This window comes from Gallinula chloropus (assembly GCF_964237585.1).
Source record: "Gallinula chloropus genome assembly, chromosome: 4".
Taxonomy (NCBI): Eukaryota; Metazoa; Chordata; class Aves; order Gruiformes; family Rallidae; genus Gallinula; species Gallinula chloropus.
In genome coordinates, this window is record NC_140088.1 from 5,279,155 (window position 1) to 5,294,847 (window position 15,693).

The 15,693-nt window shown below is 57.4% G+C and overlaps 1 protein-coding gene across 2 annotated transcripts; it reads right to left on the bottom strand.

Moving 5' to 3' along the window:
- Positions 1-835: 835 nt before the first annotated feature.
- On the bottom strand, positions 836-7,173 carry EIF2B2 (eukaryotic translation initiation factor 2B subunit beta). Of its 2 annotated transcripts, XM_084263810.1 has the most exons (9): positions 6,985-7,173; positions 6,403-6,523; positions 5,749-5,897; positions 4,285-4,448; positions 3,914-4,009; positions 2,885-3,022; positions 2,562-2,747; positions 2,143-2,209; positions 836-1,305 (listed from the first exon to the last, which is right to left on the bottom strand). In XM_084263810.1, exons 1-9 carry the CDS (start codon positions 7,148-7,150, stop codon positions 1,148-1,150), a joined length of 1,245 nt encoding a protein of 414 aa, XP_084119936.1. In that variant the 5' UTR covers positions 7,151-7,173; the 3' UTR covers positions 836-1,147. The 2 variants fall into 2 exon arrangements, with proteins under 2 accessions (XP_084119936.1, XP_084119937.1); XM_084263811.1 differs by lacking the exon at positions 2,562-2,747.
- Positions 7,174-15,693: the final 8,520 nt, after the last annotated feature.

Genomic DNA, 15,693 nt, shown 5'->3' on the forward strand with positions numbered 1-15,693 from the left:
GCATTCTTGAGTGAGAGATTTCTAAATCCTAGCACAGGCCCACATTCTCCGGGTACAGAAACTTATCCCCAAAGAAATAACTAAACAGCCCACTGCACTTTTTACAATAGGCAGACTTTTTTTTTTGTCCTTCAGGTTCCAGTTCTATTTTGTGTCTCAGCCTAAAGTAGAAATTCATTTCAGATCAGTTAAAGATGACATTTTTGTTTCACCCCAGACATCCAACTCCAAACCAAATCAAAGAGGTACTAACATCTGCTCGATCACAAGCAAAACAAGGAGTGGAAACTGCTTTTGTCTGATGCCTTAGCTGTGGTATAGCACCATCAATGCCATACACTGATAAAAGGGACTGAGGAAAAGTCATCTGACTGACTTGGAAAGCCTGAGATTTCTAAGAAGGTCCATGGTGCCCCTCAGAAAAATCAAGAACTTGCCAATAAGACAAGATGTCTACCCAAGCAGAGCAACTGCAGTCACTCAAATAATATAGAAGGACCCTCAGACTAGAATAAGCAAAGCAAGAGGTTGAGCTTTGCCTTCTGACACAGAGGTGAACAAGCCAGCTGATGGGCACCTGAAGGTCTGCCTTTCAGCAAGGATGGAACTCCCATTCCAGCACTGTACAAAAAGCTGGGTTGTATTTCAGCAACTCACTGAAAATTGTCAGAATATTCTACCAAAAAAATCCATCTGAAGACAAGTGCCAGTGGATTCACCACGTCCACATGTGAAATCACACCCTAAAGCCTGCTGTGGCGTCATGGGTGCAGGCAACTCCTTACACTGCCAAAGCTCCTGCTCAAGAGAAAAAACCAGCTGTATACAGGCAAAGTGCTCAACAGTGAGACAGATCACTGCAAACAGCCTTTATTGGGGCACACTTTGAGGTAACAGCTTAGCTGCCCCCAGGAGTTACACGTCTGCCTTGCTGATTCAAAATCCAAGTGGGTTAGCAGCCCCGCGTAGCGTCTCATGCAGCAGGAGACCTGCAGCTCTGCCTCCTCTTGCTTCTGGGTGGGAAAGACATTGCTGAGCCAATCCCCCAGAGCAACCCATCTTCGCAAGATACACTTGAATTAGCTGTTGTATCTTCCTGAAGGGAAGTTTACTAGGAAGAGTCTGGAGAGTGAGGTGCTGCAGGGCATTAGAGTTCATAGTCGTCCGGATGGTAGAGCTCGCTCATCAGGCGGTAGATGTAGGAAGGCGCGTTGCCCCCGATGTTGGAAATGAAGAGAGTAATGAGCTCTGGAGGGACGTAGTCAAACACTGGGCAGTGAACGTTGATCTTTGCCAGGATCTCCCCTGTAAAGTGAGCAGCAGCAGCAGCGTTACACAAAGCAACTCAAAAGTCCATTTAGCCTTCTGCACTTCTTCCTGAGCCCCTGAAGGAACTGGCTGTGCATGTGCCACCCTCAAGTCAGTACTGGAACATCCTGAGGAACTTCCTCACCGATGCCACTGAGTTAACAGGCATACAGCAACACCAATCTCCTTTGGTATTCTACTGATAAAAGCCCCAGATCCCCTCTGATGTACATTTACTAACTGCCAAAAAACCTTCCAGTATGTAATAGAATAGAAGCAGCCTGATATTGCCAAAGTTGTTATTTCAAGAAGGCCAAACCTGGTATCATCATTTCAGAAGTCTCTGTTGCATAGGAACAGGGCTGTGGTGGAGCTTTTGCTATCTGAAATCGGGCTTGGGACCTGATGCCTTTCTAAAGATGGTGCCTGTGTGGGAAGCCTCTTGCAGAGATACTGGGTTTCAGCAGGTGGATCACATAACAAAGTTTCAAGAAGTTAACTGAGCTGTAGGAAGGAAAGGAAGCTGCCTTTGCTGTTGGGCACAGGAACCTGCCACCTGCCTAGCACCATTATCACAATCCTATAATAAAACACGGTAATCAAACACAGACACAAACAAAAGTGCCAAGACAGTGTTCAAAAGAAATCCTTTCTCTGTATTTCCTGTAATAGAAAGTTAGGTATAAAATAGGATTGTTCCCAGCACTTTTTCTCTGCTTAATAGGAAAGGATTTTCTGTCATGGGTTACACAACAGTCCTGTCTACATTTTGTGTGAGCTATTAAAAAAGCGCCTGAACCAGCTTGACCAGCGTGTGTAAGGAAGAACCAGTACCTTCTGTGAATGGCAGCACTTCCTGTGGTGACACAAACTTGTGGAATGAATCTTCTTCATTAGGGAACTGAATGAGAAATAAAGTACAGGAAGGTCAGGAAAAAAAAGAAGAGACTGTCTCATTATCCTAGTGAAACCAGATCCTGGGTGGTGCAAGGGACTCAAGCAGAGGAGGATGACTTGCCAGGTGTATGACATCTGTTCACAGTAATTACACAGTGCCTGTGACTAGAAACCTTGTAGGATCTACAGGTGAAAAGTTTTTCCTCAGAGCTTTAAGAAGCTGCCTGTGTCCTGGCTGCCCTTCTGCAAAGCCTAGGGAACTGGAGCATGGGAGTGACCTCCTCAGTCTGCAGCTTCATCTGACAATACTGAAAAAGTACTGAGTGTAAGGAGATTTTCAGAGCCTCTCCACCCACCTCGGTCAGTACAGAGGGTCTTTCAACACTAAAGCTATGCACTGAAATCTGCTGTGGTCGAAGAAAACCAAGTATGATGATGTCAGTCTCCAGCAGGCAGTGATCTACATCCTTATACCAAACACACTGCTTAGCCCATGTGGCAGAGATCTTCAGATGTGCCAGATTTGGGTGAGGATCTCCTACCTAAAGTAACAGCACCAGATGGAGGAGATGGCTGAGTTACCAACATCACCTTGGAGCAGTTGGTGCTCCACAACCATAAAAATCCCCCTCCCCCTCCACACAGAGCAGGTGTAGTCCCAGATGGCAGCTGAACTTACCTGAGGTGAAAGCTTGAACATGGGAGCACACACGATGAGCGGAGTGGAGTGGTGTTTGGCTGCCAGCGCCAGGGTGTGCGTCCCACTCACAGCCACCAAGGCACCGTTGGCCAGGATTGTCTTTGTACCGATGATGACCTTACAAGGAAAATCAGTATTAGACAGCGTGTTCCATGGCAAAATGGGGAAAGAACACTTACTGGCTCACACTCTGCCCCTGATGAGCTGGAAGAGTTTGTCAGTGCAGCCAGCAAACGCTGGAGCTAGATTAGGCAGCCAGCTGCCCTATGTTTCATCTGGCACTGGCTCTGCACCGAGACGTTGCTCTCTAACAAGCGTGACTCCAGCATGATGAGGCCAGCACAGAGGCCTTCAGAGGACAACTCTTAGTTCTACTTCAGGGAACATTAAGCAGAAACTGGGGCTGTGTTCCTTGTTTTTCTGTAAGCCTACAAAGTAAGCTTTGTAACAAGTTGCAGCCAGCAGTCAAGTTACAATTCCCTTGCTGTAAAACAGGAGTAACGAAAAGCAGCTTAAAATCTAGACAAGAATTGTCTATATTGTGGCTGGATTTTATTATGTTACAAGTACTGGGGTTTTTTTGGTTGGTTGTTTTTAGTTTGGAGTGCCAAGTCGTCATGTCTGTAAAGTACAGAACAGGACAGCCTAAAAAGAGAGACCTTGGTGATTCCCTTCACCACCCATCTTGGGTTCCAGGCAAGGGGAGTTTCTCCCCTTTAGAAATGCCGCTTTTTGTTCCATCTGCTTTAAGAAGTGAGGCTAATCCTCTGAGGGTCTCCTGGCACTTCTCGTGCCCGTTAGCCACGAAAGCAGAGAAATCTATCACCATGCACACTTAATCATCACACTGACCCGGGGTTCCACACTGAATCTCCACCAGGAACTATTCCAATTTGGAGTCTTGAATGAAGAAACATACCCCTCAACAGCTGGGATCTGCAGCTGGTTCGGGAGGCCTGAGCACCCACCCTGCCACCAAGCTCCCTCCTCCGGTGGAGCTGTCCTTACCTTGTTGACTCGAGACATGACAGCAAAAATAGCTGCATCACTCATGACAGTTGTTTCAATGTTCTCTTTGGACAGTCGGACAGCCATTTCATGACCCTAAAAAGACAAGAGAATTGCAATTAGCCCCCTGGGACTCCTGCAGTGCAGACAGAGAGCGCAGCACTCAGTTCCTGCCAGAACTGCCAAAGTACTAAGCAGCACAGCACAAACACAGCCCTGAAGGACAGGGGGGTAGGGTAACAAGCTGCCTTTTCATCTCTCAGCTGCAGAGGAGTTGCCGTAACGCTCAGCTCGCCTCTCAGAGACAAGAGCTCGGCAACACCACCCAGGACAAGGCCGCGCGCTGAGGAGACGGCGGGCCCGGGCCTCACCTGGCAGAACGGCGCGCACTCCGCCACCATCACCTGGAACTTGCGCTTGCGGGCAGCTTCCCGCAGGAAGGCCTCCACGGTGCGCGAGTAGCCAATGGTCATGATCACCTCGTTGGAGTGGATGTGCTCCAGGGCCTGCATAGCGATGTTGTCCGTCGTGCCCTCTGCAACAGGAGGAAGCCGTGGGTGGGGGAGCAGCTGGGAGAAGCAACACTCGTCCTCCAACAAGATTGGTTTTTACTAACGTGATGCCCCGTCCCCAGAGCTGCTCAAGGCCAGGTTGGATGGGGCCCTGAGCAACCTTGTGTAGCTCCAGGCCTGGAGGTTGGTGGCCCTGCCTGTGGCAGGGGGGTTGGAGCTCTGTGACCCTTGGGGTCCCTTCCAACCCAGACCAGTCTATGATTCTATGATGCTGTGGGTGCTGGTTAAGGGCCTGGAGCATCCCCCCTATGAGGAAAGGCTGAATAAGCTGGGGCTGTTCAGTCTTGAGAAGACTAAGGGGGGATCTAATTAATGTCTATAAGTATCTTAAGCATGGAATGCAGGGGGGATGGGCAGCCCCTTTTCAGTGTCTGTGGGGACAGGACAAGAGGCAATGGCTGCAAGTTGGAGCACAGGGAGTTCCACACCAACGTGGGGAAGAACTTTTCCCCAGTGAGGGTGAGGGAGCCCTGGGACAGGCTGCCCAGGGGGTGTGGAGTCTCCTTCTCTGGAGAGATTCCAGCCCCGTCTGGACGCCACCCTGTGCAATATGAGCTGGGGAGCTGCTTTGGCAGGGGGGTTGGACCCCATGAGCTCTCCAGGTCCCTTCCAACCCCTGGGATTCTGTGATTCTCTCCCCATTCTCTTTCTCAGTGGAATGGGACCAAGCAGCTGTCCTTTTTATGCCCCACGCTTCCTAGCTACATGTAGACAGAGCTGTATTGAAAACTGCATCATGAGGAAGGGGTTGTGTCAGCACCACTCCAGCCAGCCACCATGCCCACACAACTAGTGACAGAAAATCCCTGGTAGTACAGGCTGATAGCTCCAGATCTGTGTGTAAAGGAGAGGCAGGGCAAGCTGGGCCTTAGAGGGAGGGGTGGTGCCTGACCTGTCACAAGATTGCAGAGAAAGAGAAGTGTATCACAGTGTTGCACACAGAAGGGTCAGGTTATTAGGCATGTGTGGGGATTAAGTCCAACCTTGGCCTACTTTTGGTACTCCATAGGGCTCAATTCAAGACCTCCCAGAAAACACAGAGCACAAGCCAACAGACCCCCACACACTTGCTTCCAGAACATTCCACCCATTTCCCTGTAAGCCAAAGCGGGCTTAAACTAAGTCCTGGAAACAGCAGGACATGTTCCTTCAGATAAAGCCTCCCAGATCCTTGCTGTTTTGCTTCCACCTAAAAGCAAGGTTAAACACCATTCCTATTCCATAAGGAGCTCTACTGATGGAGCAGCTCAGACCCATCCATACCTAGCTCTATCAGCAGCTCGTTAATAGCTTCAATGACGTTAGCTCTGAGAGGAGGATAAGGGGTGCTGAAATCCTCACTCAGTCCTCCAGAAGTCAGGAGTTTGTGCAGGGATTCTTGCTGGTCGCTTTCCTCACTGCGCCCGTGAAGCCTGTGGAGAAAAGCAGCCCTTCAGCCTGGGGAAGAGAGGGCAGGGGCACAGGCAGGCTGAGTACTGTCCCCACAGCACAGCACTGCTGGATGTGAACAGAGGGGAAGGAAAAACACACATGGGAGGCACGCCACGCCGTGCCAAAAGGTTTCCCTCCCTGTCTCTGGCAGAAAGACAGCCGAGGCTCTGCCAGGAAGCACCTCCCAAAGGCACATACAAATGCAGCAGCCCACAGATGAGGAGCAGGCTCAAGGCTGCTGCTCCAGTGGGATGGGCACTCCTGGCAACAGAAAGAAGGAACAGGCAGAGTGTGGTCACGCACCCACAACACACACTCCAAACAGTTTCACTACAGAAACGTCATCAGCTGCGCAGAAAGCTCCGGGTTTCTTTGGATGTTCAGCTGGCTGAATCCCTCTTAGGAGGGGTGGGAAAAGGGGGTGATGGGAACTAAAGGGGTCCTAGGACCCTAGGAGGGCTACAGGCAGCAAGAGAGGCACTTCACCTGCCATACTCCTCCCGAATGACCTTCAGCACTCGTCGCACCATGTTGCCCACAGTTGTCTCGGACAGCTGGGCTGCTGCCATCCTCTGGCCTTCCGTCCGGATCAGATCCATCAGCTCCCCTGGAAGAGGGGAGCGACACGTTTAGCGCTGCCCAGAGCGACCCCCTGGGAGCATCAAACCCCACAACAGCCCCAGGGCCAGGGCTTGGCTCTGACACCGGCCGCACCACACGCAGAGAGACGCGCAGGGCAGCCGCTCGTGGGGCGCTTCGTTCCCCTGGGTCTTCTACAGCGCGACTCGGGCGGTCACAGCGCAGCCCGGACGCTTCGGGAAGGCGGCGAGGTCAGTGAGCGGGGGAGCGGCGAGCCAATGGCCCGGCCTGGCGCATCCCGCAGCTCCTCAGCGGCGCGGTGAAGGGCCGGTGCTGGGACCCGGACCGGCTGGCGGCTGCTAGCGGGGCTCCCCGGGGCGCCGAGCACGGCAGCAGCGCAGCCCGACGGCCTCGGGGCGTCCCCGCTCCCGCCTTCCCACGGCTGCCAACCCTCCCCCCCCCGCCCCGCCGCCGCCGCCCGGCCCTCACCGGCCCGGCTCCATCGCCCGTGCGCGACGATCTTCCGCAGCAGACACAGCGTCTGCCGCGCCGTCTCTTCGGAACGCGGCCGCTCCCCGCCGCCGCCCCGCAGCCGCGCCACGAAGGCCTCGATCTGCTCCGACAGCTCCGAGCCGCGGTCGGCGGCGCCCGGCATGGCGGGGACGGCGCTCCGGACCGGGGGAGGGAGGGAGGGCGGAGAACCGCCGACCTACGCGCCGCTTCCCCTTCCGCCTCCCCGCTCCCCCATTGGCGGAGGCCGGTAGGACGCTCCCACCCCCCCGGCAAACGTGCAGCCGATGGGAAGCGCGGACGGCGGGTGGGCCGCGGCCCGCAGGGGGTGGCGGAGGGTCCGGCGTGGCGGGCGGGGTCTCCCGTAACCCGGGAGACGGGCGGTGCCCCCCTGGCCGCCCCGGCCGGGCCTGGCTGCGGGGGCGCGGAGGGGCGGGAGGCGGGCGAGCGGGGGGCAGGCGCTGGCCGGGTCCGAGCAGCCTCCGTGCGGGGCGGGGAAGCGCCGGTCCGCGCGTCGCTGCGGGCACCGCGGTGGAGCGGGCGGGCACCGGGCACCGGGCGGTGGCAGCGCAGGGCCCGCCCGCGCCGGGGATTTACTTTGGAGCGGGCGGTGTGCTGGGCGCGAAGAGCCAAAGCAAATGGGAGTGGGAAAGGCGCAGTTCCTGGCAGCCCGATTGTTCTGGCTGGCGCAGCCGGGCCCGGCCGTGGATAAGGCAGGAATGCGGCTCCTTTGTGTCCAGTTCCTGCAGCCCCGTGTCCAGGGAGCGGGCGGCAGACACGGCGCGGTTCTCCTGGCGGTACTTCTCAGCCCAGCGGCTCTGCTCGGTGCCCCCTGGGGTGAGATCAGGAGCTCCGAGCAGACTGGTTGGTGCTGGAAGCTCCCAGCGGGCGCTTCCTGGGGGGCTTCGGGTGCCTGATTCCCTGAGGCCTCGCCCTGCAGCCGGCTGCCGTCCAGGCTGTTGGGTCTCCGGCAAGGCTGGTGTGCTGCAGGGGATGTGTCACTTAACTCTGGGCTGAGGGTCTTTCCACACCTCTCCTCCTCCTCCTGCTGCTGCTGCTGCTCCCCACAAGTGCCCCTGTGTGCCTGGAAGCCAGAGCGCCTGCCAGCCTGGGGGAGGCAGCTCGCCGCATCCTGTGAAGACCTAGCCAAGGGCCACGTGCCTGAGTTCGCCTGGGTCTGCTGAGGGGGTGCTGGAAGCCAAGAGCTGCCCTCCTTGGTGAACTTGTCTCATCCTTTGGCCCTGGAGAGAGTCAGCGGAGGGTCTGCCCTGCTCTTGGCTCTGCTGGGTCCCGCTGTGCTGACCAGCCACGTCCTTGTTCCCCTCTGTCTTCTCCCCCTCTGCCTTCTCTCCCCATTCCCCTCAGCTGTAGGGATCTGCTTTCTTCCATCGTGCATAAACCGAAGGCTCCCTGGGGAAAGGCCTGCCCAGCTCAGTGTTTGTGCAGGGCAACACGGCTCCCTCTTTTCCCCCCTCTGTGCAGTTACATTGCAAGCAGGGCAGGGAAGAGCTACTGGCTCCCATCAGCCGCCCATCTCTGCTGCTGGCTGTGCCAGTGCTGTGCTGTGTGCTGGCTGCCCTGGTGTGCAGAGGCTGCTCCCATGCCTGCTGTGCTGTGTACCAGCTGCCCTGGTGTGCAGAGGCTGCTCCCATGTGTGCATTCTGGGACCTGGGCACGCAGTGAATTGGCCAAAAAAAGTATATTAAAAGAAAAAAAAAAAAATCATGGCTTTGGAGCTTTCCTTTTGTTTGTTTACTTATCTGGTTAGTAAACACAGCAGCTCTTGGAGATTAGGCAGGAGGGAGAAGAGGAAGGGAAACCGGACTCTGAGGTTATGACCTCCTTGTGGATGCTGGGCTGTTTACATTCCCTGCTCTGGTCCCAGTAACTATTGCAGGGCAGTTTCTTCTCAACCCCTTGCCAGGCTGCCAAGGTTTTCCTTGCTAGTGCTGTTCTGCCCTGTTCCCTACAGCACTTTCTGCTGGGCACTGCTGCCACAGCCAGCCAAAGGCAGCCATCAGTCAGATGTCCCTTGAGGGGCAGAGTCCTGCTGTTGGTCTGCTGCCTTGTATTTCATGAATGAAAGCCTCTGAATGGGCATTTTGGGAGCTATTAGCTCTGTGGAGCTGAGCAGTGCCAGAACTTGCCGCTATCTTGTGAACTGAAAGGCAAACCCCAGGCTCTGGCTGCTTGGAGGGACCGTGGCCACATGACATCTGGTTGTCATTAGCCAGCAGCTGCTGCCAGGACTCAGAGTTAGGCAAGGAGTGCCCAAAAACACCAAAGAAGGGACAGGTGGGAAGAGGAATGGGAGTGAGGGCAGTGCAGAGAGCATGGGGCATGTGGGGAAGGTACCTGGAAAGGTAAACCTTCCTGTATAGTTGGCCAAAATCTTCCTGCCTTGCAGGCTGTGCTGGCTGAGGCAGTTTGGTTGGGGGCACATGTGTGCATCCCTCTGCAGCTGGGAGGACTTGCCTGTTGGGCCACTGCTCCTGGGTGTTACGGAGTGTAACTCCTCTCTCCTGCTGCAGCCATGGACAGATGCCTCCTGCACAGCACCTTCCCTTCCCTTCCCTTCCCTTCCCTTCCCTTCCCTTCCCTTCCCTTCCCTTCCCTTCCCTTCCCTTCCCTTCCCTTCCCTTCCCTTCCCTTCCCTTCCCTTCCCTTCCCTTCCCTTCCCTTCCCTTCCCTTCCCTTCCCTTCCCTTCCCTTCCCTTCCCTGTGGGGCAGAGTTGGCCACTGCAGCTTCTCATCTGGCGCAGGAGCGAGGAGGCTGACACGACTGCAGACAGTGCTGGTGCTGTGAGCAAATTGCTGAGCCAGGGATGAGCTGGCTGGCTGAGTGAGGCAGCACGTTTTCTGGGCCTGCAGAGGGGCTGAAATCTGGCTCAGCTCAGAGGGCCAGCCTGCCCAGGACAGCATCCTGCTCTGTACCATTAGGGGTGGCTGCTGGAGACGCTGCTTCCCCTCTGCCCAGTGAATTCTGCATCCCTGGGGACTGAAAGTCATCCCCTGAGTGCTCGTGTGAGGGAAGGGAAGGCAGGACGGAGGCTGGGTAGAGCCTGGGAGCACTGGAACATCGTGTGCTGGGAGGCTGTTTGGATTAGAAACTCTCAGCGGATAAGTGGGCTGGATGAAATGCCAGGGAAGGGAATCAGAGTTTGCTGAACTCCAGTAATTGGACTCTGTCTGCACCTCCTGGGTAAGCAAAGTGAGCTGCTCACGCTCAGCGACGGTAGAGGGAAGGAGCCAGCAGGCAGGAGCCAGCAGAGCCACAGCCCAGCAGCAATGACTGGGCAGGCTGTCAGCGTAGCAGGGACTGTGAAAACTGACCAGGTGACAGGGGAAGAAGGAGCAGTGTAGGGACATCCCCCTCGCACGGGTGGCTGGGGGGCAGTCACGGACCGTGTGACACGTGGGAACGGGGGGAACACAAAGCGTGGTCTGAGGAGAAGGACGTACCAAAGGTGTCTTTGGTGTGATGGGATTGCTCACTGGCAGGTCCATGAGAGAAAACCAGAAGGGAGGACCCCAGCCTGCAGCTCCTACACCACACAGCTGTGAAGGCAGGGCTGCAGGGAGGCAGGAGTCAGTCTGCTGGAGGGCCGAAGGAGCCCCAAACGGCTGTTGTCTTTGTGCTGCAGGGAACAAAACAGGTCACTTTTAGGAAGGGAAGCAGATGGAAATAATGGGCTGAACAAGTGCTGAATGTGCATTTAAAACTCGACCTTCCAGGGAAAGAAGACACAAAAGCCAAACAAACAGCCGGTGATCAAAAGCAGGTACGTGGAGAGCCGGGAAGCTCAGCAGCTCTGGGAGTCTGGAGGCGCACGCACACGTTGCCTGAGTCATCAGCAGTTTTAGCATGCTTGAAATTCGTGGCTGACACTGCAGGTACCAGGGCACGTATTCTGCTGGTGCTCGCTGATGACCCTGGGAACAACTGCCTCATCCTTGGGCGAGCACGGGAGCCATAACCACCTCGGTGGCCAAGGAGGAACAGGCACAGCTTGCTGTGGGGAGCAGCAGGCTGGATTCAGCGCCTCAGGTTAGCGAAGGATTTGATGCAGCTCCTTGCTCAGCAGCCCGTGTACAGGCGCCTGTCTCTGCCTGGAGAACGGGCTGCTGGCTCGCCCTCATGTCAACGCAGCACCCACAGGCAAGGCCGAGCCCGTATCCAGAGCCCTGTGGTACCGATGGAGTCCGTGATCCCTATGGGAAACGAGTAGGCGGTTCTGAATGCGGCCCAGGGACAGTCTCTCCTGCCAGCAAGTTCACCATTCGTGCACCCACCACCACCCCCCTCCCCTCAACCCCCCCCTTTTTGGAGCCTTAAAAATAGAGAATGAGGCTGGGAAGCAGGACGATTTTTCCCGTGCTTGTGGAAGCAGCCCAGGCCGGGCTGCCCCTCGCCCTTCCCAGCCCCTGGGGAGAGGCATGGGAAGTTGGCGTCCAAATGCCTGCCCTAGATGTGGAGCGTCACTCGTCTCCTTCGTCCGTGGCAGTTCCCCAGGTCTCCTCTGGGGATGCAGGCAGCTGGAGGCAGCCGGTTCAAAGGCCAGGCTGGTCAGGAAGAGGCAAAGGGAAGTGTGGGAAGTCGCTGCGTGTCATGTAGGAAAACAAGCCCCGGCGAGGGACAAGGGAGCGCAGCGCAGGGCTGGGTGGGAGGTGCGGCCCCAGCATCGCTAGCGGTGTGCCAGGCCTTCGTACCCAGGAAAGGTGTTGGCTGTGCCCGGTGCCACCAGAGGCACAAGCGTGGCTCAGAAAGCTCGCTGGCACCAGCGCAGGTGCTGGCTGTGGCTCTGTCCCCGCTCGGAGGGCAGGCGGCAGGCTGGCTGGGCCAGGGAGGAGGTGATGCCGGGGTCTCATCCCTCCAGGCTGGCTTTGGAGAAGGCCCGAGCAGGCCTGGCACGGCTGCAGGAAGCCAGGCTCTTTGGGGCCAGACAAAGCGCGGCCTGGTCGCTTTGTGGTCACCAAGGGGTCCGTGACACCAGCAGTCTGGGCTGCTTCCTGGTCACCGGCCAGCTCCCCGCAGTTCCTCCCGCTCACGCGCTCCCGGCGCTGCAGCTGGCCCCAGGCTCGCCTTGCTCATTGTCTGCTGTGGGTGATGGCAGCTATTCAGCGCCTGCCAGGTTTCAGGGAAAGGGAGAGATGAGCCACTCCTCCACCCACGGTCTGGGAAAGCCTCCGAGACGAAGCCCTGCCGATGCACACGTTCGCTCCTTGATGGGGAGAGCGTGCTGCAGAGTGTGCATCCCACCCCCCCCCCCCCCCCTTTGCCTGCATCCCGTGCTTTTCCCCCCCTTATCAGCAGGCGTGATGCTGGGGAGCAGAGCTTGGAAGCAGCCCAGCCTGCTGCCCCGTCCCACACAATAGCAGAGCCTCCAGCTCCCTGTCTCCTCGCCTGTTTGCCTTCAAGAGCCAGGCAGAGTCTCGCCATCACTATTATTTTGCTTTGTGTCAATATTATGACAGCTAAAAGCAGGAGAACTGCATCCACACGATAAGCAGCCAGAAGCTCTGGGCTGGGCGTGGATCGGGTTCGAGCTTGGCAAGGGAGAAAAGTGCCTGGCAGCCCCTGCCCACCGGCTGGTTGAGCCGGGAGGGCTGGGAAGCGTGGGGCAGCGTCAGAGCAGCGAGCAATTTGTGGCCCTGTGCCTCCTCTCCATTCAGTGCTCACTGCCCTTTTCCCTGGGGAGATGAAGCGCGACAGATGTGCAGAACATGCTCGGCTCTCCGGTGGAAAAATAACCTCCGTCTCTTTCCTGTGGAGAGGGGCTCTTCCGCTTCCCCTGGGGGAGTCCTGCCCCTCCCGGGGCTGCCATACCCCCTCCCTGGGGCGCAGGCCTGGGCTGTTTCATCTCTGCTGCTGGTGGAGGGTCACATGCACGCTGCTGCACCAGTATGTCCCAGTCACAGCCCGTTCGGGCTTTCCCAAGCACAGCACCCTGGCTGCCAGAGGGAAATCCCTGCAGGGCTTCTGGGGTTCAGGGGCTCTGCTCCCACACCGGGCTTTGGGAGAGGAGCTCGGGCAGAGCAGGGTGAGCTGTGCCATGGGTGCTGTGTCTCAGCTCCCCTCTCCGGATTCATCACCTCATCTGCAAGAGGCTGTTGTTTTGGTGCAGCAACTGCAGGCCCTGCAGAGGCTGCTGACACAACGCTTACCTGTAGGCACCCACGTATGCTCAGGGCTGCGGTTGGGCTCTCCAGTGCCTCACCCTGCTCCAGGGCTGTGCTCTCCTGCGAACACCCGTGGCCCAGCCGGTTCCCATGTGTGGGGCTGCCTGGCTGGCTGGTGGGGAGCTCTGTGCCCACCTGTCTGTCACCTCCCCACCAGATACAGCTGACTGGCAGCTGGTCTGGGACATCGTTAACCCTCCCATCCGCTGACAGCAGTGCTTTGCCACCTGTCCGCATCTTCGCCCTGGTGGGAAGGTGACTCTGTCCCCTAGCCTGGGCTCAGCCTGGGCTCAGCCTGGGCTCAGCCTGGGCTGACAGACAAAGCGTTAAGCTGAGCTGCACTGGCTCTGCCAGGTACTGACCTGTTGCTGGAGCACTGGCTGACTGGGTGCTGCGGCTTCCCAGGGCTTGGGCCTGGCAGGCGCAGGGACCTCCTCCTCCTCAGTGGCATCGTCCCTGCCCCATGGGGGGCTGCTCCATGCCCAGGAGCAGCAGCCAGGCTTGCCGCAGATTCCCCTGCTTCGAGTGCTCTTGGGCAGCCCTAGTGCCCATCCTATGCCCTTCCAAAACCTGCGCCTGAGTCACGGGTTTGCCAGCCCCAGCGCCTGTGACTCACAGCGGCGCAGTGTCGGAGGGACAGACCCTGCTCCCTTCAGCCACGGGACTGAGCCATCAGGTGCCTGCAGTTTTGTCCAGTGGTCCCCAGGGAAGCTGGACCCCCCCCCCCCCCATTCCCCCCACAGAACCAAAACAAACAGCAGAGTTCCTGCCACGTGCGGCCGGGGCTGACTAAGGCCGGACGCTTCCGCCTGCCGCGGGCGGCAGCGGCCAGGGCCGCAAGCCACCAGCATCGGGGTGTGCGGCACGGCCCATTTCCCCCTATTGTCAGCCTCCTCCTCAGCAAACACATTCCCCAGCGCACCTGGGCTGGGAGGGGGCACTGACGCTGCGAGAACCAGTCACTGGGAGTGAGGGATGTGCTGCTGCCCGTGTCTCTTGGGGGCAGAGCTGTACGGCGTGGCTCTGAGGGCACCTTGCACGTTGTTTCCTCGAGGAGCAACGTTGACCAGCCAGGGCTCAGTGGTGAAGCCCTGCAAGGGCACTGGAGAGCCCTGTGTTTCCCAAAAGAAATCAGCAGCAATCTCCCAGCCAGAGGCCTGGGTCTCCCTGTGTGGAGATGCTGGTGCTGGGGAAGCCTTCACCAGACCCTGCCCATCCCCACTCCCACTCCCACTCTCACGCCGGTACCAGCAGCTCCAACCAGCCAGTCTCCAGCCTTTTGCCTTCGTCCCCACTGCGGAGACACAACCTGCAGAAGGTTGAGCTGGTTTCTCTCAGTGTTACCTATGAACAAAGTTCCCTGTGCTCACTGACCGGGGAGCTGAGGAGGGTCTAAGAGCTGCATCACAGAGCAGGGGAAAGCAAAACGCTGAGGGTGAAACATGGGCACTCTGGGATGGAAGGTGGGCTCAAGCAGCTCAGTGTCTTGTGTCTTCATGCTGGTTTGACCTTGGAAGCCCCATCACAGCGCAGGACTTAGGTAGCTGCTGGGAAGGCTCTTGCCTGCTGTGGGACACAGCAGCAGCAAACTGAAGGAGTTGCTGTGGAGGTTTTGGCTCTTCCCCTGGCAGAAGCCTCCAGCCCTGATGTCCCAAAGAGCAGCAGCACAAAAACAATGACTGGGGATTTCATGGGTGTTCTCCAAGGGCTCAGTGGGTGACTGGCTGCAGTCAGCTTAAGAGGGACAGAGGGATGAGTTTTTGCCGGACTCCACCTGAGATGCTGAAGGTGGGACTTTGCAGGGGAGAAGGTGGGGAATTTTGATGGTCAAATGGGGCTGTTTTGTGGAAAAAGGGGACTTAGAGTGAGGTTTTTCAGGGAAGATCATCTGCCTGCACTGGGGGTCCTTCAGTGCTCACAGGCAGCCCAGACCCCAGAAGGTGTCAGAAACATGGATGCTGGCCCACTACCCTTCAGGGCTGCGCTGTGGCACGCTTGCTGGATTGGCCATCCTCACTGGACTGCCAGGGCTCACCTGCAGCAGGAACACACTGTCATTCCCCACCCACAGCAGGGACACACCATCGTTCCCCACCCACAGCAGGGACACACCATCATTCTCCATCCTCCCCCTCCCTAGCGCTGTGAGCAGAGCAGGGAGGTGGCATATTCAAGGCGATGCTCTCAGCCTGCGGCCACTGCATCAGGCTCACAGTGGGGGAGGCAGCCACCCTTTAAGGAAATGTCTCTATTTGTCTTATTTCCCTGGCTAGTCCCCTGAGCCTCCTCTGTCCCTTGTTCCCAAAGTGCGTAGCTTGGCTCCCCAGGGCCTGGTGGGAGGTGGCGTCAGGGACGCGACGGTGAATTTATAGCATCGACCTCCAGCCCTGTCCTGCATCTGGGGCAGGGTAGGCTTGTCCCCTGGGGAGGGAACACAGCAGAGGGGAAAGCAAGCAGCCATGGTCCCAAACCAGCTGGATGTTTCTCCTGTTCGCAGGAGGATGTTGC

Excerpts from the sequence above, each read along its gene's own strand:
- EIF2B2 (XM_084263810.1), bottom strand. The coding sequence starts at position 7,150 with ATGCCGGGCGCCGCCGACCGCGGCTCGGAGCTGTCGGAGCAGATCGAG. Across the intron at positions 4,010-4,284 it reads AGTGCGCGCCGTTCTGCCAG|GGTCATGAAATGGCTGTCCG; the intron begins GTGAGGCCCGGG and ends TTGTCTTTTTAG. Across the intron at positions 3,023-3,913 it reads TCATGTCTCGAGTCAACAAG|GTCATCATCGGTACAAAGAC; the intron begins GTAAGGACAGCT and ends TTTCCTTGTAAG.